This window comes from Ursus arctos, unplaced genomic scaffold (assembly GCF_023065955.2).
Source record: "Ursus arctos isolate Adak ecotype North America unplaced genomic scaffold, UrsArc2.0 scaffold_8, whole genome shotgun sequence".
Lineage (NCBI taxonomy): Eukaryota > Metazoa > Chordata > Mammalia > Carnivora > Ursidae > Ursus > Ursus arctos.
The window spans coordinates 78,371,672-78,397,002 of NW_026623100.1; the positions used below are offsets into that span (position 1 = coordinate 78,371,672).

At 54.1% G+C, this 25,331-nt stretch overlaps 2 protein-coding genes across 2 annotated transcripts in view; one reads left to right on the plus strand and one right to left on the minus strand.

The window, feature by feature from the left end:
- The window catches only part of CYS1 (cystin 1), a 20,634-nt gene extending 18,197 nt beyond the window's left edge, over positions 1-2,437 (plus strand). The window contains exon 3 of the mRNA XM_057309250.1: positions 490-2,437. Within this exon, the coding sequence (XP_057165233.1) occupies positions 490-604 (115 nt within the window). The 3' untranslated portion in view covers positions 605-2,437. The remainder of the gene's footprint in view (positions 1-489) is intronic.
- A 7,264-nt stretch (positions 2,438-9,701) lies between these two features.
- On the minus strand, positions 9,702-18,756 carry KLF11 (KLF transcription factor 11). Its single transcript, XM_026518713.4, has 4 exons — positions 18,560-18,756; positions 16,531-16,800; positions 14,314-15,277; positions 9,702-12,358 (listed from the first exon to the last, which is right to left on the minus strand). The coding sequence occupies exons 1-4, from the start codon at positions 18,599-18,601 to the stop codon at positions 12,078-12,080; spliced, it is 1,557 nt and encodes a 518-aa protein (XP_026374498.1). The 5' UTR covers positions 18,602-18,756; the 3' UTR covers positions 9,702-12,077.
- Positions 18,757-25,331: the final 6,575 nt, after the last annotated feature.

The following is a 25,331-nucleotide window of genomic DNA, read 5'->3' on the forward strand; positions in this document are numbered from 1 at the left end:
AGTACATCAGGCAAATGGATATCTCGCAGTGCCGCTCGCATTTGCTCAGGGCCGTGCAGTGTGCGGGACCTGGTGTCACGTGCTCCCCGTGCCTTATCTCACTTAGGCCCCGGAATGAACTTACGAAGAGGGCTCCGCTGTAGAGGGAAAAAATGGACGCTCAGAGATGCAAATGCCTTCCAAGTTCGCAGGGCTGGTAAGAGGCAGAGCTGGGACTCGAACTCGGGCCTTCCCACCCTGAAACGCCCTAGGGGCTGGCTTCCTCTCAGGGTGCATAAGGTCTTGGTGGACAAGGTCAAAGGCAATGAAGCCAGGGAAATGGGCAGAGATCCGTTCCTGTAAAAGATTAAGAAGGTAACCCTACGGCAAAGGTTTTTGGTTTTGGTTTTAGGACAGATCAGAAGTTCCTGAAGGGGCCATCGTAGAGATGACGAGTTTGAAGGTGACATCTTGTCTCCTGACACCCCTGTCCGTGTTTCTCGCCCACAGAGCCCCAGGCAGCAGCCACAGGAGGCCAGAGAGACAGTCGGGCATCTCGGCCATCTCATACGACTACTCGGAAGAGGAGCTGATGGCCAGCATCGAGCAGGAGTATTGTCGCTGAGGCCACTGGAGCAGCCCTGCAGGCCCCCGCCCCAGCCAGCCGAGGCTGCTCCTCTGCCCCCCACCCCGCCTGACCAGACTGGGGTTGCAGCCCCGCCCCTGCCCAGGCTCTGGCTGGAGCTGAGCCCCCTCCAACATGCAGTTACTCCTGGTTCTTTCAAAAGATCCGGCTTCAAGCTTGCTGGCAAAGGGTGGTCAGCCAGCAGACTCCCAGCTACTCCTCTCTCAGTCTCTGGGGAGGGCTTGTCTCCGGGGTTCTCCTGGAGCCTGAAATGCTTTCCTGGCCGGATGGCCCTCTCTGCACCAGGACTGGGGACAGCTCACCAGTGAGTGTGGCCCAGACTGGCTCCCTTGGGGCCTCTAAGGCGTCCCCCAGCACCTGACGGCACCCAGGCAGTGTGCTTTCCTGAGCTGGGGGGAGTCACCCTGGTTTTGCCCCGCAGCTGCCTGGAGATGTTGGTTCTGTGGGTCTGGGGCGGGGCCGGAGAGTCTGAATTTCTAACCAGCCCCCAGGTGAGACCCGAGCTCCTGGACCCCAGCCTGGCACCGGGTAGGAAGGCCTGAGTCTAAGCTTTAGACCTTAACTGACTCTTCCTTCCTGGCACTGGGGCTGCTCAGAGCCACAGCCCCCCTGCCCCCCTGGAGAGAGGCCTGCTCCCCTCCTCGGCAGGTGTGATGGACGGAGAGCACAGGGCTGGGAGCTGGAGCCTCAGTTCTGATCCTCGCCCTTGCACTAACGTGCCTGTGCGCCTCAGTTTCCCTCTCTAGAAATGGAGTCCTGGAGGCTCTTCCAGGCATTCCAGCCCCGACTGTCTGGGATCAGGCAATTCCAGGCTTCCTTGATCTGTGCTGTTCTGCCAGCCCCCTGGGGCACAGAGCTGCCCCTGCAGCTTTGGGGGAGCACCCCGGCCCCAACTGGAGGAGGTCCTGAGGAACACCTGCTCTCACCAGCCCGAGGGGACCGGTTTACTCTCTTCCCACCTGGGAGAAGGCGCGACATCACTGCAGTGAGGTCAGAAGAGCCCGAGAACTTTCCTATCTGACAGATGGGAAAGCCAATTTGCCAGAGATGTCTGTGAATCCAAGGCAGGGCCAGGGGAGCTACAGCCTGACCTGAAGGAGGGATTCCTGCGGGGGTGCAGGCATGGCCAGCCTTGGAAGAAGGTTCTGGCTGGCGTGCAGTTTGGGGGCCAGGCGGCGGCCCCTCTGGAGCAGCTGGGAGGGCGTGAGAACAAAGGGGCATGTGGGCGTGATGTCAGCTTTTGCCAAAGCCAGAATAGGTCTCAGCTTGTCACATTAACCACCAACACAGCAGCCTTCCTGGCGTGGCCTGCAAGATGCAAGAGCTTCTCGGACACAGACGCGGGGCCCCTTGGCACTGTCCCCAGACCCACAGGCCTGTTGCCGTCACAGGCAAACGGGTGTTTCCATGAACTTTTATTACTTGGCAAGACAGCCTTTGATCAGATGTTCTATCGCTGGGAGAGTCTTACCGCCGAGCCAGAGGATGGCGCGTGGAGCCTTCCAGCATCTGCCCCCGAGGGAGTGGCTCTGAACACCCCCAAAGGGAGAGCTACTCCCCATCCAAGCCCAAATCATTTCTTTTGATCAAAGATGAAAGCCATTACTATTTTAATAATACAAATATTTCTCTTAAATGTGGTTAATATTTTCTTTCTCACCACCAGACAGATCAGGCCTTGAATTTAATGATGTAAAATGTTTACAGTTTTAACATCGTTATTTTGTTAAAATGGAACATATTCTGCCACTTTGCTGCATTTTCCAGTGGAAACCTCCTACAACCCTTCGTGAGATAAAAACGGTCGGAAAACAGAGGGACCCCCCCTGTGCTTGGTCCAGTCTGCGCCGATGTCACGGGGGGTACACATCACCAGAGCAAAGCCGTTGTTCTCGGCTCTTGTCTTTTTTTTTTTTTATTCCCTGAATCCGGGAAAGTGTCCTCTGAATAGTGGCCAGCCAAACAGAGCCGTGTGTCCCAGCGGTGAGGTGGCGGGGGCCAAGTAGGCCTGGCAGGGGGCTGGCCCAAGGGGTTGCGGGGAAGGCCTGGGGGCGCTAGACGGGTGCCCATGGCCTGCGGCGGCCACGCACTCCTCCAGCCCTTCCCTCCAGCCTCTGTGCCTCCGGAGCCCCAGCCCTCTGCTCTCAGACCGGGAGGAAGGCGGCTCAACGAGAGGCAGGAAGAAAAAGGCCTCCGAGTCAAAAGTGACCATGACACCTGTCGATGCGTGGACGGTCTGAGCACCGCAAGTGTGTCTCCTGGTTTCTGTGGTGGGCGCGCTCCTCTGAGGCTGCAGAGTGCCAGGAACTCAGGAAACACACTCCATTCCCGGCTCCCCATTTCCCTGGGGAAGGAACAGAGCCAGGCCCTCACCTTCTCCTGTCACCGGGGTTCCCAAGCCACTCCTCTCCAGCCGCTGGTGTCCCGGCCTCGTCCAGGCAGCCTCCTCCTCATGGTGTGATGAGCTTTCCTGAGACTGTGCCCTTCCACGGGACAAAGTCTTTATTTATTTATTTATTTATTTATTTATTTATTTATTTATTTGAGAGAGAGGGAGAGAGGAAGGGCAGAGGGAGAGAATCTCAAGCAGACTCCCCAATGAGTGCAGAGCCCCACGCAGGGCTTGACCTCACGACCCTGAGATCACGACCTGAGCGAAATCAAGAGCCAGACGCTTCACCGACTGAGCCACCCCTGATGGTCCGACAGGCGCCCCTGATGGTCGAAAGTCTTAGAGCCACATCCCACTGGGCTGTGCTGCCCCCCAGTGAGCCCCCCAGAGGCTCTGTTCAATGCCACATGCGTCCCCATCTCCTGAGCCCCTGTTGTTGTGAGCCTGACCCTGGGCTAGATGCCCAGTTCATGCCTAAGATCTGGTCTCCGCCATGGAGGCCGTGCCGTCTCCAGTGGCCAGCACATCTGTAGATGCGTATTCACTCGAGAGGGGACAGGCTGTCAGAGAAGAGTAGCCAGTGCTGCTACAGGGGTGGGTGGAGGTCCTTCTGTTCTGGCGGTAATTTTTTTTTTTAAGATTTTATTTTATTTGACAGAAAGAGAGAGACAGCCAGCGAGAGAGGGAACACAGGCAGGGGGAGTGGGAGAGGGAGAAGCAGGCTCCCAGTGGGGCATGGACCCTGATGTGGGGCTCGACCCCAGGACCCTGGGATCACGTCCTGAGCCGAAGGCAGATGCTTAACGACTGAGCCACCCAGGCGCCCCATGTTCTGGTGATAATTAGGCAGGAGGAAAGCCTTCGTGGGGGCCCTGGAGAGGATAAACCACATCTGAGGCTCTGAAGGCCAGTGCCCTCCTCCAGGAAGGAGGCAACATGAAATCAGCCCTTCGGTGTGGTGGCATCTGGACCCCCTTGGGACGAATCCAACCTTAACAGGTGCACAGGGCTCTATTTTCTGTGATGAATTCGTCAGTTTCCAAAGTCGGAAAGGAAAAGCTGCCGCTTCTGTGGGGTGTGGGGCCTGGGAAGGAAAGGCGACGCTTATTTTAAGGAGGCGAACATCTGACGGACACCCCATGGAGCCAGTGTCTGGCGTGTGGCCACACAGGAGGCTGAAAGTGCATGTGGTTTCTTGTGGCTCCAAAGGCACAGGGCTGCCCTCCCAAGACCCGGGCTTCTGCCGGCATCGGGGGCCTGTGGCCAGGACTCAACGGTGACACCACTTGGCAGTGAGCGTTCCCAGCAGCGCGTCAGTTAGGACCTCCTGGCTCAGCCCCTGGGGAGCTGCGGTTGGAAAGATCCCCATTTGGACTCGCTAAGCCCCAAGAGGTTTAGGACAACTCGTAGGGAAGAGGAGGAACCGCAGAGGGAAGGGCTGAGTTTCCTACAAATCGGACAGGAGAGAACCTGAGTGGAAAATAAAAGTAACACGACCTTCTGTGCTGGGCCGGGGGGGTGGCCCTGGAGGCATAAAGATGTGACAGCAATAAGCCAAGTCCCGTGCCGGCACAGAGGAGGGGCAGGGAGCCACTGGGGCCTGGGGCCTGGGGCCTGCAGACCACACTGCTTCCTCCTTCGCCCTTGGAAAATGTGGGGTAGGAAGTAGCCAGGCTCCCTGAGGAGGCCGAGCAGCTTCTCTCTGCAGCAAGAGCTGGAAACCGGTGTACTGGGGGAGCCCCGCACGGAGCGTGGAGGCCCAGACCCCAGCCCTGGCCTCACTTTCCAGCAAGAGATCTGGGGATCTTAGCTTCCTCAGCTTTTCAGTGGGCAGAGGGCATCTGTCCTTCCTACTGCCCATGGTCCCTCGGAGGCCTGCATGGCAAACGGCTGGCGGGGGGGCTCTGTCATTGTGCAGCCCATAGGTAACAGGTGGGGACCTGGTGGTGAGGAAGAGGGACCCTGTCGGGCCCCTCAGGAGCTGGTCTGTGCTCCACAGGCCGGCTGGGTCTGGGCTTGGGGGTTTGGTCTACCAAGAGGCACAAATCTTCCTCAGGGATGCCCCCGAGGTCACAAGTGAGGACCCACAGCTTCGAGCCTCACTCCGCTTACCAGCAAGAACTCCACATTTTCCCGGCGTCCCCCATATTCCTGTTTCAGAGCTTCCCCTGGCCGTGTCATCCCTGGCCTGGGGAGCCCGTGCTCAGCTGTGCCCCTTGAGGCCCACTGCAGGCCTGGGCACCTGCATCATGGCTCCTGGGCTCACCTGGCCCAGCCAAGGCCCTGCCCCCTCTGTGCACCCCTTGCGCTCTCTTCAAGAAGCCTGATCCTCCAGAGCCCGGCTCTAACCGTGCAGTCACCCTTTGAAGAGCTGGTAAAAGTGGCGGCTCCAAGCCTGTAGAATGGACGCGTGCCAGCGTGTACACAGCTGTCTTCATATTCGGGGTGCTGCCACGCTCAGGCCGGTGCGCGTGGGTCACTCAGGGGCGCCCTTGGCAGATCTCCAGCATTCTCTCACTGTCCTCTCTTCCTCGGCACTCTGTCCTTTGATCCCTCACCTCCTTAGTGTCCCTGGACCCTCAGTGCCATCGCCTCAACTCAGGGACTCCTCTGGGTCCTGCCTGGTTTCGCCTCCCTCCACGGCAGCCTGGAAACTTCCTCCCGGCAGCCAGCGGGGGCAATCGCAGGGTTCACCCCACTCATTTCCTGTCTCTCAGGGGTCGCTCTAGGGCCCAGTTCCTTGAAAACGCTAGGATGGCGATTTTATCTGGATGGGTTTTCCCTTGCTATTTTAAGATTTATTTATTTACTTGAGAGCGAGAGAGCAGGAGTGGGAGGGGCAGAGGAAGAGAATCCCAAGCAGACTCCACGCCGAGCGCAGAGCCCGACACGGGGCTCGATCTCACCACCCCGAGATCACGCCGAGTGGAAACCAAGAGTCGGACGCTCAGCCGACTAAGCTCCCCAGGTGGCCCTGGTATTTTGCTTGCTATTTTGGACATGAGGGTGTATTCGGGTCTTGTTAGCGCCTCTTGGGTGGAAGTGGAATTCGTAGTCTATGATTTTAATGTGCACACTGTCACAAGTCGGTCTGTGGCCGTCCCTTTGGATGACTCCTTTGCTGTTTAGCACAGTCCCTGACACTCTCGAAGGCAGCTGGCAACACAAGGATACTCTTAAGCGTGTCTGGATGTTTCTGTGCCCCCAAGCAGCTACGCTGCGAGGAGCCCTGGCTCCTTTGGATGGGAAACAACTAAGGTTTGTTTGTTTTAAGTCAGCTCCACGCCTGGTGTAGAGCCCAACACGGGACTTGAACTCATGACCCCGAGATCAAGACCTGAGCTGAGATCAAGAGTCAGATGCTTCACCGACTGAGCCACCCAGGCGCCCCTGCTAAGGTTTTCTTCTACGTGCAAAATAAAAGCGCCAGACCCCGAGATAGGCGTGTTGCCTCTTACTCGGGCCTCATTTCATAAATAAGGAAATTAAAGCTCAGAAGGGTAGAGTATCTCTTAGCAGCACGCAGCTAGAGGGAGTCAGCCCACCTGAGGCCACATCAGCACTACCCACCAAAGCAGCCCACAGGGACTCCAGGGCCTATCAGCCCCTTCGTGGAAAAGAAGGCTGCTCGGGCGCCTGGGGTGCTCAGTCGGATCAGCATCTGACTCTTGATTTCGGCTCAGGTCATGATCTCAGGGTCCTGGGATCGAGCCTCCTGTTGGGCTCTGTGCTCAGCGGAGTCTGCCTCAGGATTCATTCTCTCCCTCTGCCTCACCCCCCCCCCATAAATAAATCAATCTTTAAAAACAAACAAGAAAAGGAGGCCGCCCTCTTCCGTGCTGCCTCTGCCCTAGGCCACCACTGGCCTGCATGCGTGCCCTCAGACTGGACACTGGAGAGACGGGACTGCCGCCTCGCTTTTCCCATCAAGACCTCACGGTCTTTGCTGCTCAAAGCCCATCTACTTCTTAGCCTTCTTCCTCGGTCTGCGAGTCAGTAGTCTCCTGACTGAGCTCCAGCCCCGGGCTCACCCCTCCAGCTCCTCGGCCAGACCAGTCTGACCTGAGCACGGAGCGTGAACTTCCCCCCAATTTAACAAACACTGAGGGAGTCCCCTGGGCCTCCAGGATGCTAGGCCTTAGGGGCACTGACCAGCCACAAGGAAGGGCGGCCATCCCTGTCAGGGAACCCACAGTCTAGGAAGGGGACAAAAGGTAAACACAGAGGTGGGATTAGAGTGACAGGTGCCATGGAAGAAGGCTGGGCAGTTAGTTCAGTCGGGAGAGGCGGTAGGGTGTCAGCATGAAAGGGAGGTTCAGGAAAGGGGGAGCAGAGGCACAGACCCCCATCTTCCCCACATCCCTCACCAGAATCCAGGTGAGTCCGCAGCGGGTGAGGGCTGCTTCCCTACTCCCGCCCTGGGAAACCCTTGGCGATGCTTGCCCGGCCCGTAGGGAAGACACGAGGCCGCCTCCCCAGCATTGCCCCCTCCGCTCCCACCGGGGCCCTCACAACCCACCCTCTGGCACCGGGGCGGGGGGCGGGGGGGCGTCGGCATCTTTGTCCTGCATCTGCTGCTGTTCTGGTCCGGGGCCTGGAAAACCTTCCCTTCCCCTTTAGTTCAGATGTTCCCCCGGAAGACTTTCCAGCGGCACAGGCAGGCAGCCACTCACTGCATGGTCTCCCTGCCCTTCTATCCTTTTATCTGTTTTCAGTTCAAACTGTTCCTTCATGTGTTTTCACGTCTTACCCACAGGACTGTGAGCTCCTTGGGGGCAGAAACTAGAATGACTCATCTCTGGGTTTCTGCTGCAACATGACAGGAGTTCCTTACATGCTGTTGGGTGGTGGGTAAATGGACGGAGGGGGTTTGGATGGATGGATGGGGAGGGGATGGATGGCTGAGGGGGTGGATGGGAGGGTGGATGGGGGTAGGTGGGTATATGATCTCTGGCATATGGGACCTTACATTTTAGCGGGTAGATTAGACTTGCAATAAAATTCAATAAAATATGACAAGTTTTAGTATTAAAGCACAAACCTCTAGTCTTAAAGGAGTCCAGGAAAGGGGTGCCCCGGGAAGGCTCCCCGGAGGCTGCCGTCAGAACTGCCTACTGAGCGCTGAGGAGGAAGTGCGAGTGCCGTCCCGGTATGACCGTCATCTCGCTGTACACGTGCACCTCCCAGCACTGGGCTTGTGGCATCTTGCTGCTTCTTTATCATCTCGGTTGTTGGCCAGTTTGTCCTCTGAGCTCAGCAAGACATGCTGGGGAGAAGCAGCCTGTCTGCAGAGCCAGCTCGGGACCATCGTGGAACGTGGGAAGAGGCCTTTGGGAACGAACCCTCCTAACTTAGAGGGACTGTGTCTCACCCCTCTAGTGGGGCGTCCCAGTGCCTGGGCTTTCTCCTGGGAGGGGGCCCAGCCATCAGGAAAATGTCCCAAGTTCCTCATGGTAGAAGTCCCTCAACAAAGAGGCAGGGGGAAAGCACAGGGGCAGTGGAGGTTATAGCCAGGAAGCAGTCAGAGCCCTGAGGACAACAGGGGAAGGACAGCGAGTTCACAAAGCTGAAGGTACCAAGCTTGTGGCTGTTTCCCCGGAAACAAAGGCGTTCGGAGCTGGAGAGACTTTCCTAGGTGGACGGCTGAATGCAAAGCCCATTATGAACATTTACCGACCCCCTCCCCACCGCCCGCACGTGCGCACGCACACACACACACACACACACACACACATGACCAGGAACAGTGTGGCCTATGGAATCACATTCCAGCTTTGGAAGGCAGGGAGTCAACAGGACTGTGACAGATTGCGTGTGAAGTGAGAAAGGGGTCCAGGTGACTCCAAGGTTTTACACCTGAACGCTCGAAGGATGGACTCGCTGTTCTTTCTAAAGACAGTGAGCTTAACTGTGAGAAAAGTGAGCATGGGAGAGATGAGGAGCCTGGTTAAGCTTGAGATGCTGACTGGACACACATCCAGTGGACAGCTGGATGTGGGACTCCGGTGCTCAGGTGAGAGGTGCAAAGGACAGATACACACACGGGGGTCTCCGCAGTAGAGAGGTTATTTCTATCTAAGGCACGAGATTGGAAAAGATCACCATGGTTGTGAGGTGAGTAGGAAAAGGGTCAGGGAGAGGAGGGGGCCCAGCAAAGGAGCAGACGGTGCAGCAAGAGGAAAGCAGGAGAGTATGGCCTGTGGGGCGGGGGCTGGTGATCAGCTCTGTCCAAGGCTGCCGGCATGACGACTGAGGCCTGAACTCATGGAAATCTCCGCTCCTTCCGTGAGGTGTGGACGCAGAGCCCCAGCCGCAGTGGGTTCGAGAGAGAGCACACCCAAGAGCAGGAGTGAAGACCCTGGCTCCGTGACACGCTTGTAAAGCCTGGGCTGGAGGGGGAAGGAGGGAGGGAAGAGACTCTCCCATTCTGCCTCTTGTCACTCGAGGTCCCAGCCTGTCAGAACGAGATGAGCGTCAGTGGTCACACAGAGGCAGCCTCTTCACACGCTTCTTTCACGTAAAGAACCCTCCAAGGAATCTAAAGGGCGCCCTGGGAGCTGAACAGAAGAGAACACAGAGAGGAGCGTTAGGCAGGGCCAATACACAATGAATTTTGTAGACTCTTTGCTGAAAAGATACCGGGTACACTCAGACGCGGCTACACGACACAGGACACAAGTCCAGTTTGCAAATCAAAAAAGTTTTATAGGATTCAAAGAAAAAAGTTACATCACACATATTCATTTAAATAATAAGTCAAAGTCTGTTACATAAAACGTAATTCTGAAACATTTTAAATTTTATTACTGAAACCACTTAAAAAAGGCTCAAAGTCAAAAAAAAGATCAAGCAAAACTGCTCAGGCGATAAAGTGCACTGGGGGAGGCTGCCGCGCTCCGCTCCCGACCCGGAGCCTACGGCCGCCGGCCTCCACGCTGAGATAACACCAGGGCTCTGGTTCTCAGCACAGTATTTTTCAGGCGGAAACTCTCCCAATTTATAGTCTTTCAGTCAATGAACGGGGTGGGGGGGGGAGTCGTTTACAGAAGGTATTTCTAAATCTAATCAGGAAATGGACGTATAAATCAAAACCATTTTAAACACATCTATTCTTTAGAAACGACGCTGCTCAGAGAGTGAACTTTAGTGTGACAAGTAATCCAATACGCAAAGACCTTGCACTATCCACCAGGACATTAGTCGGACTTCCGTTATTTTGCATAATTAAAAAAATATCCAAATTTAATGCCATTTAACGGCATACACATAGTTTATGTTGATTTACGGTAGAGGTGGGAGAAGAGACTGGGTGGTGGGGAGACGTGAGCTATATACATTTAATTACGGTTCTCTTGCAACGGTGCTGTCTCATGAGCTGCAGGAATACTCAACTACGAAGTGTCCAAGAAGAAGAAAGCCACCTCAACACACAGCCAGCACTCCGACGTCTATGTCAATGAGCAGCTGATGGTAAAGGGCAACTTACTGGCTATCAAGTAACATACAGTGACTGACCAGGCGACGATTACCAGACCAAAGGAACCTGAACATAAAACCTCATCATATGTATTCACTATTTCACCTTACCATTATTTTAATAAAAGTGAATGCCAGTAACTAAAAGGCAAACACAAAATCTAAATACATACGGCACGATAAAAACCCATTCCCAGGCTCACAAAGCAGTGCAACATCCCTGTTCCTCGCACGCACCGCGTTGCCTGGACTCCCAGCGCCGCCCAACACAAGCAAGCTCGGTGGCTCCCCAGAGCCCAGAGCCGCGCGGTCTCTGCAGAATTAGGACCTGGGATCACATGGGTTCAGTGGCGCCACGGGTCTATTTTCTAAGCAGACTGCAAAACACCCCATTCCAAGTAATTCTGTTTGATCAACTTCCTTCAGATAAAATGAATGAAAGGAAAGCAGAGTAGTATTACTGCCTTGAGCGTAACTTGCATTTCCCATAGTTCTTAATATTTAAGAAGGAGGGGAATCAGAATGTTGGAGCTGGACTGTTTGCATGTACACTTCACCTCAGATAAACTGTACTTTGGTGGGAAGTTCCTCCAACCAATAAGGACCTTTTCTTCTTCTCTAAGAAGTTACTCTACCCACAAAATACTATAAGGCCACAGCAAAAGAAGTCAGCAATTAACAAAGTGGCTGGCTTTGAGGGCTTACGTTATCTTTTTTTGGTGTTTGAGGTAAACAGGGAACTGAGTAGGTTGCTCTCAGCAGAGCAATGGCCCCCAAAGACACAGACACTCAAATCCTACAGCTCATTGTTCAGCGGGTATCTATCAGGTATTTTAAATGATCCTGGGGGTACATTCTTCAGAAGTCACACCGTGGACACAGATAAATGACTCGTTCTACTTAACCAAAATTATAATTCCTTGGGCTACAGCCTTAAAGGAATCACTGCCTGGAATTTCTCTTGAAAATGCTATGAAAAAGCTAAATGCAAGTTCTCTCCCCCACCCCCAATTTAAGAAGCCCCTATTCAACCAGTTCTGGTTCTAAAAAATTCTTAGATCTAAAAGGCCTGATTATAGACTTGTGGGTTTTTTTGTTTTGTTTTGTGACTGAATAACATGCCAAATTTACTAAATGTAGAGTTATTATGGAAACCACTGCTGAACACTGAAAAGAAGACTGTGAAATCACCTATCTAGAAATTGGTGATTTGAACACCAACAATATAAATACTTTAATAAAAAAACAGTATAAAAATTAGTACCCTGTCTCAGTTCTACAAAACATGAATAGAAAGACTGTAAAAATCCAGATTTTGTAAACTTTATTGCCGAAATGTCGGTTTGAATGCTGGTGATTCAGATGATCAAATTTTCTTCCGTTCCCTCAAAAAAACCTCTGTTAACTACAAAAGATACTGAACAGGGTCCCAACCAAAAAGGAAAAGTTAACATACTTTCATCAGAACCAGCTCCCCACTTTTTCCTATCCACCAAGACTTTTTTTTTTTGGAGAGAAAACCATCAGTTCCATTCCTGAAAAATGCTTTTTAAAATTCCCACAGGCAACTCCCTGGCTGACCTCTCACGCAGAGGCCGGCATGCTCGCTAGCGGGCTCCCAGGTTTCTCTGCTGCGGCGATCCGGTTCAGTTTGCCGACCTCTGCCTGCCAGCCGGGGATCTTCTTGGTAGTCATGTGGCGCCGGGCGTGCTTCGTCAGGTGGTCACTGCGCATGAAACGCCGATCACACACCGGGCACACGAACTTCTTCTCCCCAGTGTGAGTTCTGCGGTGGCGAGAGAGTTCATCGGAACGAGCAAATTTTTTATCGCAGCCATCCCAGTTACAGTTAAAGGGCTTCTCTCCTAAGAGACGAGAAAACACGCATTAAGGAAAACGTAAGCACTCGGCACCCTACCAGACTGGTTACTTCACGTCGTTTGTAAGTTTTGCTCATCAGAATCTAAGAAAGGGGTAGCCTATTATTCCGGCAATTGAGTCATTCACAAGTCAAGAAATCCTCCATTTCTTTTTGCCACACCTAAGATGTATTTCAGGGCCCAAAGATGTCAAACTAATCTCACACTTCAAAAGATTTCCTTTTCTTAAAGATTTATCCATTTGAGAGAGAGAGCGTGCACGAGCGTGCAGCAGGGAGCGGGAGAGTCAAGGAGACTCTGCTGAGCGTGGAGCCCAACTCGGGGCTTGATCCCCCAACCCCAAGATCATGACCCAAGCCAAAACCAAGAGTTCGATGCCCAACAGAACGCGCCACCCAGGTGCCCCTTAAAAGATATTTTTAAATAAAAATAAATCTCTCATTGTTGTAGCTTGGGATAAGGGGGAAGATTCTTAAAAGGAATAATTCCTCCCTCAAAAGCAGAGCCCCTTACAGGCACCCACTAGCTTCGACACCCCCGTGACTATCACAACCAAATAGTAGACTCCATTTCATTCGTTGAGTGGGAGCCGCCAAGGTTAGAGCTATGAAGAGCTACAACCACCAACCTGAAATGCATTTTGGAGGACAATACAACAGTAACTCCTTCCAGGTCAGCCCTTCCTACACTGTATTCCACAACTCACTGCTGTCCTACAGGCCGTGAGCAGACATTCTGGGGGAAGGGGGCTCCGCAACCAGGAGTTTATGAAACGCAGCTTTACTGCAGACTCCGTGTGACCTGTTACTGTCCTTGCACTTACGTATGTGTGGGAACCTCTGAAAGGCGAGTTTAACAAACAGACGATTTAACCATAGGAGCCTTAAAAACAGAACAGCAGAACGGTAACTCAAAGAGCAAGAGTACCACAGAACATCTGCAATATTCTAACCTAATCTACTAAAATCAAAGCTCTACCAGACCTCCATTAAACATGGTAGCCACAGCCCCACGTAGCCATGTAAAGGAAACTTATTGAAAACGAAAAATTTACTTCCTTAGTCACACTGTCCCCATTTTAAGCACATATAACTAATGGCTACCTTAACTGGACCGAGCATATTTCTATCACTGCCAAAAATTCTCTTGGAGCAGGCTGACGAGATAATAAAGGTATCAGTAAATCATTATAGTTTCCTGTATTACTTCTCCTTCTGAATTAAAAACTATATATTCCCAGCATAAGAAAACTACATTCCTGGGGCGCCTGGGTGGCACAGCGGTTAAGCGTCTGCCTTCGGCTCAGGGCGTGATTCCCGCATTGCAGGATCGAGCCCCACATCAGGCTCCTCCGCTATGAGCCTGCTTCTTCCTCTCCCACTCCTCCTGCTTGTGTTCCCTCTCTCGCTGGCTGTTTCTATCTCTGTCAAATAAATAAATAAAATCTTTAAAAAAAAAAAAAAAAAAAAAAAGAAAACTACATTCCTTTAAAGTTCACACATTTTCGAATTCAAACTCTTCCACACTTTAAAGACCTTTCCCCATAGTGAACTAAAATAAGTTACACTGATGGTTATAGAATGTGAAATGCACATTTTCTCAAATGCAAAAAGACTAAGGAGTCTACTGCAATGTAAAGACAAAGGGGAACATGAGTGTCACCCTAAAACCCTATTAAAGGAGTACAATCCTAGAACTGTGCTACATTTTATCTACTGGGATCAGCAGATGGTGTGTTCTAGAAAAACCAGTGATGGTTGTACTAATGTTAATCCCAATCCCTACAAGACTACAAAGGCTTTTCAGAACCAAAGAAAAACAGCCAGCTTTCCACCTTTTCCAGTGGTTCTCACGTTTCCCTCCCACTCAAGGAAGGCTGAAGGTGTGTTTCTTCAACACAGGATCTGGAGTTCTAATGCCCTACCTGCCTTAGTACTCACCTGTGTGGGTGCGAAGATGAGCCTTGAGGTGGGAACTTTTAAAGTAGGTTTTCCGGCAGCCTGGGAAGTTGCAAACATAATTTCTCCTTCGGGAAAAGTCTACCTGAGGGGCACAGTTTTGACCGGAGGCAATGAGCACTGGAGCAGGGGCAAGGGGCAAGAACCTGGTATTCCCCAGAGCCATGACACTGGGTGAAGAGGGGGCAGGCTGGGGGAGGGCTGCCTGGGGCAGAACCAGCATCACAGCTCCCTGAGGCACAGGTGGTCCCACGAACACAGGCTGGGGCACTGGAGCAGCATGGGGTAGGATGGGTTTGACAGTCCCTGCAGACGCTTGGGGAGGAGGCTTCAAAAAAGCTGATAACATGCCACTCTGTCCAGTCACAGGGATCATTTGGCAAAAGACAGGGGAGCTGGGGACAGGGACAGAAATGAGAGGGGTGGCTTTCCTTGGCAAGTCACTTTCATAATTCTTTGGTGAGCAGGTCTGAATTGAGACAGGCCACCCTGCCTGCTGGCCTTTGTCAACGGGGATCAGGCCACCAGACTTGTGCAAGCAAGGCTGACATGACACTGAGCTAGTGTTCAGTAGATTGTCTGTGAGTTGTGTGTCCAGCAAAGCTGCAGTATGTCCCAAAAGCTGTGCTTCTCCTTCTCTGTTGACGGAAAGTTGGCATTCTTGAACCTGGGCAGTAGGAACGTGGCCAGGAGCAGGATTCCCCCCAGTGTGGCGGATGACACTTGTCGCCATGGGCCTGCAGGAGGGGTTGGGGGCTAGCTCCAGTGGCTCTGGCTTCAAACCAGGAAGGCCCTTCTCGGCCTTCCGGCTCAGCACTTTGGCTGCCCCAGCAGAGGCTGGAGGGACGGCCATGACCACGCATGCTTTGGACTCAGTTACTTGGGAAGAAACAAGTGTCCCTGTTGATGGCTCCACAAGATCAGGGCTCTGAGGAGGAGTCATGCACTTAAAAAAAAAAAAAAAAAAGAAAGAAAGAGAGAAAATCCTGTGTGAAAGGTTGTTGTGGTTAAATTTTAAAAGGGACTTACTTTGATCACCATGCCCCCAGTGCCTTTTAGGAAGTATCCAGAAAAGACTCATCTAAGCCTGCTCACAACAGCACCCCGGGGATTTCAAGACTGCATGAAGTATTTTACTTTCTAGGCTTCCCCCCATTTCCTGATCTCTCCCAAACCAATCCACTTGCTTAGTTTTAAGAATGTCAGTGCCACCCCAGGGCTTGCACAGCTACTGAAATAAGCAATTTAAGTATCAGGACCACAAGCGAGAAAGCAAATTTATATTCAAAATAAGAGCTTCTCACAATAGTTTCTGATTCTCAAATCTTTTTTTTTTTTTTTTTTTTAATCCCAGTGCTAATCATTTAACATCCACTTACCCAGTGCCTACCGGATGCCAGGTAAAAACCTGTCGGACTGATCCCCCAAAGGCCATGCCCTAACCAGTGGCTCTAACTGAACCGGGCCTCTCCTGCAGCACCCAACAACCCCACCTACTGCCTGCCTCCCTGAGGGACAGCTCAATGCCCAGTAACTCTGGCCCACTATGTATACAATTCTCTCCACTGCCCACGAGTCCCTTCTCACTCCTCTTCCCAAGTCTGCTTTCCACACTTTCCTTCCAGTGCAAGCTTCCAGCCCAAGACAATCAGATGCTAATTTTCACATCCGTTAGCTGGTTCTCAGTTTCTCCGAGCTGAGAAGCGATCTCCCCCAGCACTTCTGTAGCTCCAGCCAGTGAAGGAAACAAAAACCAAAACTGTGCTTGACTGCACTCAATTCACACAAGTAAGAAGTGGGTTGCTCCCGGGAGGCAGAGGCCAGTGTGTCAACCCAGCTCATTAAGGCTGCTGCCAAAACACAGGCTGCTTCTAGCTGTCACCCGTGTATCCTGCTCCCAGACTGGGTCATCTGGGGGAAGCGAAGCTCCCACCCTGCAATTCCCAGGGAAGCGAGTACACTTTACTTTCTTACATCCACCTGTAGGTTTCCTCCTATGAACATTTTAACCTTGTGGTTGCAAGGTTAATGGAAAGAGCATGTTTTCGAGAAGAGAAGTTTTCACGCTTAGAACCCACCCAAGAGGAGGTTACGCACGTGGCCTACCAGCAGCCCTGTGAATCCACCCACAAGTTCTTCAGCACATTTATTTAACATACTCTAGTCACTACATAAAATGCTCTGCTCCCCACTTCTTACCAGAGTCGATAAAGAGTCGAAGTCCTTTGGTAGCTCAGGTGCGGCTGCGTCCACGTGCACAGTGCTGGTGACATCCCCAGGGTCAGAGACAGGTGTGAGGGGTCTTATCTTTAATAGGTCACCTTTCTGGGATCTTTGACCCCAGGAGCTCATGCAAACAAGAGCCTCAACTGCTTCGATGTCATTCTGCTCCAAGATGCTGCATGTAGACCTTTCGCTATCATGCCTCTTCCTCTCCAGAATTGACTCACAGATGTCCATGATGTCAACCTATAGGCGACACAACACAATAGCTTCTCAGTCCAGGGGAAACAGAGAGGGTAACCCTGATGGGCATGTGGGTACATACATCAGGCGCCTGCACGATGCACATAACACACGATACTCACGCACAACACGCTCTGTATTCTAGGAAAATATGCCAAGAGAACACTGCTGACAATTTCACTTTTAAGCCAATATTCTGAAGAGTGAAGATGACTGGACTTGGATGGCAAGCAGTTTCCACGGAAAACCCTGATTCTTAAGAAAGTTAAGTTCGTGTTTTCCTTCGGCAATGATCAGTAAGACTTTAATCCTGGAGGTGTGAGCCAAAGTGGCCAGTGTGACACGGTCCAGCCAGGAGGTCCTGCCGGGAGGAGAAACAGACACCGACTCCAAGCCTTCAGTTGGCTGAGAGGACACATGGCTCTTCAGAGTTGGCAAAGCCAGCAGAAGAGTATCCCTACAGATGCATTTTTGGCAACTCTCTGAAGCATTCAGCACAGCCTTCTCAAGTCAGGGCATCACCATGGGCAGAACCTTCCAGTGGCTCAACTCCATGGGCACCAGGAAGGGGAAGGCCATGCTGGCTGCACCTTGTTCCTTAGACTCAGGAATACTCAGTCACTCCCTACTGCCACAAGATTAGTCAGGAGATAAGAAGAAGAATTTTAAAAATCTCGCAGAGCCCAAAAGACAGACGCCCTTCCTGTGTGTCACACCGGTCTTTTTCAGAGGGGGTGGGGGAGGTGGGAGGCGGGAAGAGAAGTGGCTGAAATCAACCGATCTCTTCCCAAAGACCCTTTGCATCTATAAAGATACACGTCTACACTTGGCTTGCCCAAGCGTCAAATCCCTCTGTCCGGCCACGTCCCCCCGCAGGGCACGCTGGCAACGTGGGGCCTAGCTTCGACCGCAGCCCGGGCCTCGGAACCCTGAGGTCACAGACGTGGGGATGCTGCCCGCTCGCCCAGCAGCCACGGGGGGGGGGGGGGTCTGAAGGGGCGCAGGGCTCCGACACCTCTCTCTCAGGCCCTCAGGGTCGTCCAGTCTCGACGACCAAGGGCCTAGGTCTAGCCAGCCGACTAACTCCCCATAGTCCTCAGGGCCCAACACCAGGCGGCCATGGCTAAGGACAGCGCCGTACCTCGCCCCCCCACCCCCACCCCCACCCCCACCCCCGCGTGCGCCTTCCCGCCAACTTTGCCCCGCCCCACCCCTTTGCCCCGCCCCTGCCCCAACACACCACGTTTCCAGCTTTGCCCCGCCCCCTGCCTCCACCCATCGCGTGTGGCCTCCCCCCTTTCTCCCGCCCCCTCCGCTGCGCCTTCCCGCCAGCTTTTGCCCCATCCCTACCCCGCCCCCCCCGCGTGCCACCTTCCCGCCAGCTTTTGCCCCGCCCCCTCTCCCTTTCCACCGCCCGCTTCTCGCACCCCCGCCACCCGCGTGTCGCGTTCCCGCCAGCCGCGCCCCGCCCAACGGCCGCCTCCTCACAGGGCCTGGTGACGTCATGGCTGGAAATAGCCCCGCGCCGGGAGCCGGCGGCCGCTGCGGAAACGCTAGACAAAGCTACGCATAGGGCGGCGCGGGGCACACGCCCCCGAGCGGCCCGGCGCGTCCCCTGCCCCGCCCAGCTCCGGGGCCCGCTCGGGCCCCTAACCGCGCGGCCGCGGCAAAGCCCCGTGCATTTCTGCCCTCCTCCGCGCCCAGGCCCCGCAGAGGTGGCACATCCCCGCCTCGCCCCTCGCTCAGATGGGCGTCCACTCACCGCACGCGCGTCGCCCGGGCCCACGGACCCCGGAGTGTGCATGGTGCCGGCGGCCCGAAGGCAACAAAGCAGCTGCGGGGCGGGAGCTCGGCGCACGGCTGCAGCCGCACGTGCGCCGCGGGAGGCGGCGACCCGGAGCTCCTGCAGCCGGCGGGAGCCTCCACCCGCCCGCGCCGCTCTGCCCCGGCGCGGCCCTCGCGGTGCGGGAGGGGCGGGGCGGCCGCGGAGGGAGCGGCCGTGGGGGCGTGGCGCGAAGGCAAACCAAAATACACCGCGCCCCGCCGGGGCGGGGCCGGACGCCCGCCAGCCAATCCGCGCCCGGTCTTTGCGTCGCTGGCCAATGGGCGCCGCGGGGAGCCGCGTGATCGGAGCCTGGCCGCGGCGTGATCTGGCGGGGCGGGATGCGGCACGTGTTTTGGTCGGAGTGAGGGGCGGGGCCTGAGGCCCTGGAAAGTAGGGGAAAGGTCCCGGCGGCAGCGGCGGCCGCTGCTGGAGGGAAGGGCGGTGCGGCTGGGGCCGGGGAAGTCCCTGGGCAGGGCTGGCTGTGGAGGGGGGCGTACTTAAAGGGGTCCTGCCCTCAACCAGCCCAAGTGCCGGCCCCCATGGAGTGAATTCGTCACGTAGAGGAAACCCACCAGGTTTTGCTTGCTTGTATTTTGTTTTTGTTTTTGTTTTTAATTTACCTCCGGTTGGCTCCTAGGAGTGCATCACTGCTGGGGAGGAGTTTTGAAAGCTGGCTGGCTCCAGTGACATTTCTGCATCCATGGCTCCTTTCTGCAGGCACCCAGAGCCCAAGCTTCTAGACGTGGGTCTGCCTTTGACGCCCCTTCCCAGGCAGCTTTGGGCCCCAGTTTCCACTCTTTTAAGTCGGGGGTAGGGTGAACCAAGATCTGAAAGTTGCCTGGTGACACTTTCCCTTTCTTCCCAGCCCTGTGTAGGCGTCACCACATGTAGGAAGTCCTCAGGCTTGAATGAGAGAGATACCCGCTGGCATCTTTCTTCCACCTCTGTACTTGGGTTGCCCCTGCCTCTGGGTGTGATTTACCCCTTCTGCAGCTGTAAGTTCTTGAAGATCAGGGACAGGCTGTGTTTATGTGTACCCCTGCAGCAAGCAGCTCACGTGGATAACCCTGCATCCACCCACAGGGCCCACAGGTGCCGAGATGTGATGTGGGTGGGTACAGCCCAGGTGCAGAGGCCACCGTGAGTCATCCTCAGCCCTAACAGCAAACTGCAGGAGAAAGTAGAGGACCCATCCCTGCACTGTGGGGGCTGTGTTCTGAGCTAGAGAAGCCCTGGGCACAAGGGACAAGCCACAAGAGCCTGAACGGTCTCCTGGTAAGGCAGCAGAGGAGGCCTAGGGGTCTGGCCACTGCTCCTCCTTGCAGTCCTGCTCTGGTTGGATAGAGGGGGGTAAGCTGACCAACTACTCTCCATTTCTTCTTCAGTTCCACCCTGGCACCTTTCAGGACCTGTCACTTTTCTGTTTCTTTAGTTTTTTGCTAATTGTCTCCCCTCCCTAGGTTAGGGAGCTTGTCTGAGTCCCTAGGAACCCCCGGTGCCTGGCTCACCGCAGGCACACAGGAACCATTGGTTGAATGAATGAATAAAGGCAAACACCTACTGTCCTTCCCCCCCAACTTGAACATCATGCAGAACACCTCTAATTCTGCGTCTTTGAGACTGAACTCACAGTCTACCCAAATCTGGATTTCTCATCTCTGGGAAGGGCCATCACCAGATACCCTGATACTTCACCCAGGGAGCAGAGTCACCTCGGACCCTTACCTTTCCTGCATTTGCTTCCTTTTGCTAATTACTTCTTGCCCTTCGTCTTCCTAAAGCTCTCTCAGATTGCTAGCTTCTTCTCAACACCCACTCGTGCCCGGCCCAGGCCACCGTCGTCTGTCACCTGAGTTGTTGCCACTGCCTCCAGCCTCATTGCCTACCATCATCCACCCTTCATCTCACTGCTAGAACGACCTTCTGGAAGGAGAGACGGTACCAAACCAGTATGCAAACTCACAGCTGGAAGCCAAGTAGCTACAGGACTGAACCTCGCTCCTTCCGCCAGAGTCTGTGACTCTGCAGAACCAGCCTGCGCCAGAGCCTTCTGCGTCATGCCGGCCAGTTCCGCAGACCCCTTCTCCTCTTACTATCCCGCCTCCACGGCACCAATACAGAGCCCTGTGCACGCAACCCCCCCCCCCCCGCCCCCCAGCAACATCAGGTCAGGTCACTCTCTTCTGCTTTGCACATGGCGTCCGTTCTGCGTGCAACACGGCAACCCTTCTCCACTTTGGCTCTGTAGGACTGGGTGACCCCTCAGTGAAGCCCTCCCTGATTCCCATACAGCCGGACAACTCAGCAGAATGCTAAGCACAGGGTGAGAGAGTCAGACTTGGATCCAAACCCCAGCGGCGCCAGTGTGGCTAAGTCACGTGGCTGGCCACGTCTCTGTTGAGTAAGAATGGCAGCTCCTGACCACAAGTGTGGCGTGTGGGCTTCTCCCGCATCAGGCTCTGTGCCTGCTCCCTGGACAGCAGCCAGACCTGGAAGCTTGGACAGCAGGCTGGCTCAGGGCTCCTCAGATCTAAGGCCCTATCCTTCCCTTCTCTAGCCCATGTTACAGACAGACAGACAGACACGGGTCTTTGCTCCTGCTGGTCCCTCCTTATTTCTCCCTCACTTCTACCCAGATCCTGCTTCTCCGTGAAGCCTTTCTTCACACGCACACGAGCCTGTGGTTGCCGCCACACCCTGGATGCTAGTCCCGCATGAAGTCAGAGAACTAGTGACACGTTTGTAAACTAAAGACCATTACCAGTCATTCACTCAGAGACATCACTGAGGCCCCAGAGTGTGAACAGACTGGATGTGGACACGGACAACCGCCACTAAGCGGACAGCCACCACGTTCCCATGTGACCTTCCAGACGGAGTCCGTGTATGTGCAGACGTGCTCTTACCCAGCGGATAGTGTTCTGTGCACCTTCTGCACCTCGCTTGCTGATTTCGCAGCATGTCTTAGAGGGTGTTAGCTCTCCGTTCACAGAGGTCAATCTCATGCTTCATCAGGGTTAAATAATGTTCCATTGTACAAATGCGTCATAACTTACTTAAGTACTCCTGGTTAAATCAGCGGGGTGTTCGGGTTATTTCCAGCTTGCTAGGACGTGAGGTCCGAGCATCGTTTGCCCACGTGCGAGGTCACCTACAGGATCGCCTCCTGCGACTGGAGTTGCTGGGCCAACTGCCCTTGCATTTCTTTTCTGTCCTTTCCTTTTTGGTGAACGTCAGTGAAGTACAGTACAGATCCAGGAGAACGTGGAAACGTAAGGGTACCACTCACTGAATTTGCACAAGGCACACACTTGATGTCACGGGCACCCAGATCAAGAAACAGAATAGTAGAAGGATCCTAGGAGCCCCACCCTGAGCCCAGCCAGGATAACCCGGATCACGGCTTCCAACTCCAGAGGAGACTTTGCGTGTATTGAAACTTGTACCGAGAGAATCCTGCAGTTCTCTGGGTCTGGCGTGTAGTCACATGTAGTCGGAATTAATTTATTCTCGCGGCAGAACACGCCATGATGCATTGGCCCATTCTTCTGCGGATGGACATCAGGATTGTTTCCAACCTGGGGCCATCACGAATGCAGCTGCCGGGACACTTCTCATACGTGAGTACGTGCATTTTAAATTTAGAAAGATTGTCACGTTTTCCTCCAAACATGAACTTGTGCCAATTTAGCCCAACAAGGGACTGCAAAGCCAGTCCCCTATTTTCTTCACTGATGCCAGGCCTTCTTGATTTTTCTGATCTTTACCAGGCTAAGTGGAAAAAAATGAGAACTCATAATATTATATTGCATTTCTCTGATGCAGCTTCTTCAGACTTTTTCATGTGTATAAAAGCCACCTTGACCTCTTTTTCTGTGAATTTTGGAAGGAATTTTTTTTCAAAGATTTTATTAATTTAAGAGAGAGGGAGAGCGAGCACAAGCAGGGGAAACGGCAGACAGAGGAAGACGCAGACTCGCCGCTGAGCAAGGAGCCTGACGTGGGATTCGATTCCAGGACCCTGGGATCGTGACCTGAGCCGAAGGCAGCCGCTTAACCGACTGAGCCACCCAGGCACCCTGGAAGGAATTTTAAACGACAGTACAGAAACTTGAGCCTGTTTATATGCTGGAGACAAGGGGCCGGTGCAGAAAAGTGAATGATGCAAGACAGAGAGGAAAGGGTTTGATGGTAGGGGGGAAGGAGACGGGGGAAGTGTGTGTTGGGGAGGATGGGGGGCACACGACAGGGAAGTTGGCCCTGTGCAGAAGGAAGGGTTTATCTTGTGGGAGGACACAGGAAGGGAGAGAAAATGCCTGGAGATCCCGGAAGATTCTGGGTTGGAGAGGAGAGAAGGCCAAAGTGTTTATGTATGCTCTGCCTTCTTGGTGGTGCGAGAGCCATCTACTGGGGAGCGGGCCCTCATGGATGAGAAGGGTTTGGAACAGACTGGGCCAGGGACGGCGACAGTGATTGCCTGCCACCCTGAGGGCCCCGTCATAATGTTGGAGTGACCCTAGACCAAGAATTACTTTCGCTCTTGTCCTAGCTCTGGGGATTAAAGTGCTGGGTCACCTGGGGTGGACCTCTTTCTCATCTTTGAGCTCATTTTTCTGACTCAGCTCTGTGGTTCTAATCAGTCCCGAACTATGATCAAGTTCCTTGTCATGGTTTTGTTGCATTTTTTCTTCCATGTCGTTCAGTACAATTTAAGGACTATCATTTATTACAGAGCTTGGATCCTCTCGATTTTTTCTCGTTAGAATGTCCTGTGTTTTAGGAAGAGGTAGTGATGGCAGATGGTACAGAATGCCCTAACCTGGGCAAACAAAACATTGGCAGCCCCCCAAATTCGTTCTGAAATTTTGTGGTCAGTGAAATGCCCAAATCTGGAATCTCTGGACTAGATGTTTCCAGAGGCCCATTCCATCTCTGAGAGCCATGATTCTACAAGGACTGGCTGGACTCCTTTCCATGCTGAACTGGGAGGAGCTGATCTCAAAGTCGGAAGCAGATGGCTGGAGCCGACCCCTCCACACCCTGGCCCGGGCCTGGCAGCGGCCGAGAGGCGAGGACCCACGGCTGGCAGACTTTGTCCTCCTCCTGACCCTCAGCACCCCTGCCCCGGCTCACTGACTGGCAGTCCCAGGCCTTGTCAGCTCTGGACTGTTTCAGCCTTGGCCAGAGCCCAGCTGTGGAACCAAGAGCTACAGAGCAAAGCCGGCTGGGGGAAGGGCGGCAGAGCTGACCAGGTCTGGGGGAGGTGGGAGGGGGGTGGGTAGAGCTGGCTTCCCGTGGGGCCCGGGTCCCATCCTTCCCTCTTCACTCCTGCTTTGAGCTCACTGTTGACTGGAAGCCATACAAGGACCAGAAGGTGCTGTAAACAGACCAGATGGCTGGCTGTGGTCTGGCGGACTAAACCATCTCCCTGATCCCCGGCTGACTAGGGGGTGGATTAATGAATCACCAACTCAGCGATCTCCCACCTGTTGGGTGATCAATCCACCGAGCTGGCAGTGGGCATCTGCCACTGCTAACACCTTAGGGCCCCTGTTCCCCCAACCCTGCCGGGGCACTGAGGTTGGGGGAGCAGAGGGCCTTGTAGGGGTAACCGAGTCACACGCCATCCAGAGCAACCCGCTCATTTTACAGATGGGGAAATTGAGGCCTAGTGAGTCCACATGGAGCCACTTTGCTCAGGAGAGAAATAATAATGATGTCTTGTCTGACATGCTTGAGTCATAAAGGAGATTCAGATCCACAGACATTAACTAGGTACCAAACGTGGGTCAAGAATTCGGCAGGGGGCCAGCTCTTCCTCCCTTTCAATCCTCTGGTTGAGCCCCATTTTACGATGAAGAAACCAAGAGCTGGAGAGGTGGAGATACCTGCCCACCGGGCACTGCGGGCGCCGTGGCCCATCTCCTGGACTCCAGGCCCGAGCTGTTTCCTCACTGTCTGGAAAACAGGGCCAAGAGCACATGTCAGTCCCTGTAAGTGGGCCTGGGGTCGCAGGGGGGTGCTGCTGTGGCTCCCACCGGACACAAGGGGATGGTGAGATCCGGCCCCTCCAGGGGAGTGGTGAGGAAGGAGGCGCTGCTGGTCACTCCCCCCCATGACTGCGTGTTTCCAGGCCAGAGCGCAGCCTGTATGTTGTGTCTACAGACCTTCCAAGGGGGAGAAACAGTTTGCGTCTGCGGGTCAGGCCCCCAGGCTCCAGGAGAAAGGTCATGTGGGCTTTAAGCTGTAACTTTTGCCAAAGGAAAGCCTCAGGATGGGCCTCTGGAGGCTTCTCTGAGGGGGTAGGTACTTGGGGGGGGCGCTTGAGAGCCCAGGCAGGACTGCCTGTTGTGTTGGGCCTGCTGTGGGCTGCGTGCTCCGGGACCACGGAGGAAGAAGACCAACCCCTGGCCTTCTGGTCCCAGTTGGCAGGAGAAACTGGTCCACAGACGGGGGAATGTACCATACACAGGTGTGGAGGGAGAGAGGACCCCCGACTACCGCTGTCTTCAGAGCTGGTGGAGAGTGGTCTGCGACCATTTCCGGCAGGAGCTGGCGCTGAAACTGGCACTAAGGGACAAGCTGGTGGTAGCCATCCAGGGAACGGAAGAGACGTGTGAGGGCTGACAACACACTGTGTCCACATTGCATTCACGACGGCTGCCCGATAGAGTGAAAGAGCCTCGGGAAGAGACTCACGAGAGGGTCC